At 48.8% G+C, this 5,000-nt stretch overlaps 1 protein-coding gene across 1 annotated transcript in view; it reads right to left on the bottom strand.

Annotated features, from left to right (window-relative positions):
• The window catches only part of LOC124002189 (hedgehog-interacting protein-like), a 56,872-nt gene that overhangs the window by 1,580 nt on the left and 50,292 nt on the right, over positions 1-5,000 (bottom strand). Inside the window, exons 12-13 of the mRNA XM_046309529.1 lie at positions 1,030-1,178; positions 1-760 (exon numbers count right to left, since the gene is read on the bottom strand). The exon at positions 1-760 is cut by the window's left edge and continues 1,580 nt beyond it. Of these exons, the coding sequence (XP_046165485.1) occupies positions 564-760; positions 1,030-1,178 (346 nt within the window). The 3' untranslated portion in view covers positions 1-563. The remainder of the gene's footprint in view (positions 761-1,029; positions 1,179-5,000) is intronic.

The following is a 5,000-nucleotide window of genomic DNA, read 5'->3' as shown; positions in this document are numbered from 1 at the left end:
TTAAGTCACCACGCCTCCGCCCGCCTCGCCGTGTTTCAGCTCAGCCGACTCCCCTTCGCTCTCTGTAAGGCGTCAGTCAAAATGGCCGCTGTTTTTTTGTTGTTGTGTGGAGAGAACGCGAGGGGGTCTCCCTCTGTTCTCAGCAGGGGTGCAGTGCTAATATCAAGTCATCTGCATGGGGGTTCCAGAGTGGGAGAGAGAGGAGAACTTTCTCCTGGAGAAGAAGAGTATAAAAGAGCTTATGTAGCCATGGTGGAGGTCCAACCATTAGACCATAGATGACGATTACCATGCATTCAACCATCACGTTGCTGTGTCTGTCTGTGTGATGGTCTCTGGAGGGATGCTTGGCCTGGATGCCTGGTGTACGTAGCCTACCGGAGCTTATGGGCAGGAAGATTACCAGAGTCTGGGTGTTGACTGGGACAGGGTACGTTCAGACAGGGTGGTGTGTCTCAGGGGTGAATCACGGAGGAGGGAGGCTCTGCTTGGGCTTCTCCGGTGGTTGAGCAAGGGAGCCGGGGAGGGGGGTTGCGGTGGGAGTGGACCCCCTCCCCATGCCCCTATACCATGTAGCTAGTGAGGTTCAGCAGGTACGAGGTCATGTCTATGATGTGGTCCAGGATGCCGTCCTTCTCCTGGTCGCTAGGCATGCCCCGCTCGCCCTTCTCACACTGGGCGCCCGAGTAGCCGCTCTTACACAGGCAGCTGTAGGGCTCAACACACACGCCTCCGTTACGACAGGCCGGCTCGCATTTAGCTGTGAGAGAGAGAGAGAGGGAGAGATATATATTGACAAGCGATAACAAAACATTCATAAACCCTTTATGTGGGTCCACTATGGATCCAAACTAGTCTATTTGATAAATATCAACATTACTCAAGATATACAGTAGAATTCTTCACATTATTGTGTAACTCTTGTTATACAGTAGGTCTCAGCTACTCTGCAGAGGGTTATTATGTAATGTTCTACTAATATTCTAGGTTACGGTTGAACACTGCAAACAGCACTTTTCTCTGACTCACCCACTCTGCAGAAGGGTCCCTCCCAGCCGGTGCTGCAGCAACACTTCCCGGTGGGGGTGCAGTGTCCGTTCTTACACTGCCGTGAGCAGGCCGTTCCCAGCAGCTCCGGGGCCTCCACCTGTCTCTGACACTCCTTAGGGACCGCGGGCCTGCAGGGGCCACACAGGGAGGGCAACGGTCACACACTCTAAAGGCTCATGCACACTGTTCTGAGGCATTACATACGGATATGTGGCCTTTCTTTCACACACCATATTCTCACACACACACACACACACACACACACACACACACACACACACACACACACACACACACACACACACACACACACACACACACACACACACACACACACACACACACACACACACACACACACACACACACACACACATACACATACACACACACACTAGAGGCAGCAGCAGTGGTGCCATAGCAGCAGAACACTTAACCATGCACAACAGGGAAGAGGAAACGGCTCCACCAGAATGTGCCTTTACAGAACATTGATGTGATGGAAAGGAGTCATGGGACAATGAATGTTTGAGTACGGAGAGAGTGTGTGTGACAGGGTTCTTTCTGGAATATTCTGTTTCTGGAATGTTGTTAATGAGTTTTTGAGTATAATAATTCATTTGGAGCATCAGAGGTTGGGAGGCTGGGAGAATGGTGGACTGACTGAATGACTGGACCAGGGTTTTATTTCCACTGAGGAGATGAGGCTCCCTGTTTTCCATACCACTACCACTGTGTGTGTGTGTGTGTGTGTGTGTGTGTGTGTGTGTGTGTGTGTGTGTGTGTGTGTGTGTGTGTGTGTGTGTGTGTGTGTGTGTGTGTGTGTGTGTGTGTGTGTGTGTGTGTGTGTGTGTGTGTGTGTGTGTGTGTCTAGGCCACCGGGAACAGGCCAACGAGAACAGCCATTTGCTGCTGCAATTCAGCATGACAGGAGACTCATAAACACCCCACACACACACACACAGATGTAGCACACACCCGCAAACATATCCAACCACACTGCCAACAGGCAGCATACTAAACAGACATATTGTGATCATCTCATAACAAGACAAACATTGAACACACGCACTGGCCCAAAGGAGGCTTAGAGTATGATCATTTCATATCACGCTCCGGCCCGGGCTCAAAAACCTGGAAATAATATAGCAGCGTTCTACGTGATGGAATTCAAATGTGAATTGCCTGTTAGCTTGTGTGTGTTCCTGTGTGTGTAGATGGGGCCAAACAGCATCGACTAATGAGGCAAGACAAGCCTCAGCCAGGCAGTGTATTGACATATCCATCAGGCGCACACACACACACACACACACACACACACACACACACACACACACACACACACACACACACACACACACACACACACACACACACACACACACACACACACACACACACACACACACACTGGTAGTGGTATGGAAAACAGAGAGCCTGGTGGGAGTGCTGTGGAGTGGTCAGTGCATGCGTGTAGAGCCTGTTATGATGATAATGATGCGAGTGTGTGTGTGTGTGCCTGCTGGACTCTCTGCCTGCTGGACTCTCTGCCTGCTGGACTCTCTGCCTGCTGGACTCTCTGCCTGCTGGACTCTCTGCCTGCTGGACTCTCTGCCTGCTGGACTCTTTGCCTGCTGGACTCTTTGCCTGCTGGACTCTCTGCCTGCTGGACTCTCTGGGTGCTGTAGAGACCTAATGCTGTAGATAAATAACGCTGAGAGATATCAAATCAAATTTATTTATATAGCCCTTCGTACATCAGCTGATATCTCAAAGTTCTGTACAGAGACCCAGCCTAAAACCCCAAACAGCAAGCAATGCAGGTGTAGAAGCATGATAATGCTGTAAAGACATCTAATGCTATAGCGAGGTAATCCTGGACAGAATATAATGCTGTAGAGAGATAATGCTGTAGAGAGATAATGCTGTGGGGACCTCGAATGCTGTAGAGATAATGCTGGGGAGAGCTCTAATGCTGTAGAGAGATAATGCTGGGGAGAGCTCTAATGCTATAGAGAGATAATGCTGTGGAGACCTCTAATGCTGTAGAGAGATAATGCTATAGAGAAATAATGCTATAGAGATCTAATGACCAATGAACAGACAGGAGCCACAACTGAATGTGATATTGGGGTCTGGTTGTGAATGAACTGACTTACTGACTGTGGTTGGTTAGTACTCAAAGGAGGGGCTCCTGGCCTGTGTTGTGTGTGTGAGTGAGTTAAGGGGTTCTGGTCAGGGTTCTGGGGGTATGTGAGTGGGGTGTCAAGACACCGCGGCTGGGAGAGTGTTGTTCTGACAGCCACATTGACTGATGGCAGTCCCGGGGCATTACCAGAGCCTAGAGGGGGTCTCTGGGGGGGGGGGGGGGGGGGGGTGATTCCCATGCTCCGCTCCCCTCAGAACCCACCCAACCCTGTGCCTTTTCTCATCCACACTCTGGGCCTTTGTTGTGACAGGCTGCACGTAGTTAAAACAGAGAGAAGGAGGGACAGAAAGAGAGAGGGTGGGAGAGTGATGGAGTTGGGAGAAAGAGACCAGGGTGAGAGAGAGAGGAAAGGGGGACAGCTAGTCCCTGGAGGATTGGGGTACAACACTGTTAATAGTGTCAGGCGGGCAGGGGTCAGCCACGGCTATTGCCCCTCATCAGTTTGTATTAGTACCATGGGTGGCCATGGTCCCGGGTGAAAACAACACCTGCCTGAGCGCCACTTGACAAAGGCAGCTGGGTCAACAGGCACTGTGGGAATGTATAAACTCGGCGAGGACACTTGCATAAAACACAGACTGATGAAGACTGATAAATTAAAGGAGGGCCGCTTATTAGTTTGAGTGTCCACGGGGCTGGGCCAGGCTGGTCCCAATGATTTATATATACACTAGATGACTAATAGGGGGCGCTGTTTTGAAGCCCCCTGAGCCTCCATCTTGGCACTCCCTCACATTGTAATTTTTTTGGGGGGGGCTTTAGACATTCATTTATTAATGTCTACATTCGTTTTTGCCACATTCATTCTATTACAGACACCTTAATGCATAATCTTAAATTATATTATGTGAGCTAAACATAAAAATTATAAATTAAAAAATATATACAAACATTTTCTTTAAAGTATATATATTTTTTTATTACTAATGTTACTGTCCCCGCTACAACAAAAAAATACTTCAATACATGTCATTTTGACCTTAAAACATTTAATTGAAATACTGAAGAATTCCATGAATTCCTATGGAGGACTGCTCCTACTAGGGGGAGTGCTAATATGGCCGACCGGTGGCTTCAAAAACCTCTCAATGGCCAATACATATCACCAGCCATCTAGGGTTTGTATACATTATTGGCTGGTTCCCAACACTCTTAGAAAAAAGGGTTCCAAAGGGGTTCTTCGGCTGTCCCCATAGGAGAACCCTTTTTGGTTACATGTAGAACCTTTTTAGAACAATTTAGAACCCTCTGTGTTCTATCTGGAACCATACAGCGTTCTTCAAACGGTTCTCAAATGTGGACAGCCGAAGAACCCTTTTAGGTTCTAGATAGCTTATTTTTTTCAAAGTGTAGTCCTTGTGGCTGGAGGGAGGCGGGGTGGTGGTGGGGTGGAGGGATGTAATGGAGCTCTGCTTGGCTCAGCTGCCTCCCTTCCCACCTCCCCCTTTGTTCCAGAACAGGAGACATACGCCAGGGACCATATGCTGAGCCTGATCCCTGATCAGCTCCCTCTTACTCACAACACAGCCCTCTTTATAATATCTCACCGCCTCAAAAGTCACCCCAGATCAAATCATACAGCTGATTGATATAGGTGATGCTATTAGTGAGGGATACTCTAACGACTATCAGATTTATTTCACATAAAGCTTTGATAGTGATGGGTGGCTGGTAGCCTGGGAGTTGGTTGGGAGGGTTTTGGGAAGGAATGTGTTGGGGCTATGTGCTGGGGCTTGCTTGA

The sequence above is a fragment of the Oncorhynchus gorbuscha genome, linkage group LG17, assembly GCF_021184085.1.
Source record: "Oncorhynchus gorbuscha isolate QuinsamMale2020 ecotype Even-year linkage group LG17, OgorEven_v1.0, whole genome shotgun sequence".
NCBI lineage: Eukaryota > Metazoa > Chordata > Actinopteri > Salmoniformes > Salmonidae > Oncorhynchus > Oncorhynchus gorbuscha.
Note: the sequence above shows the minus strand (reverse complement) of the source record. Positions and strands in the feature narration are given on the sequence as shown.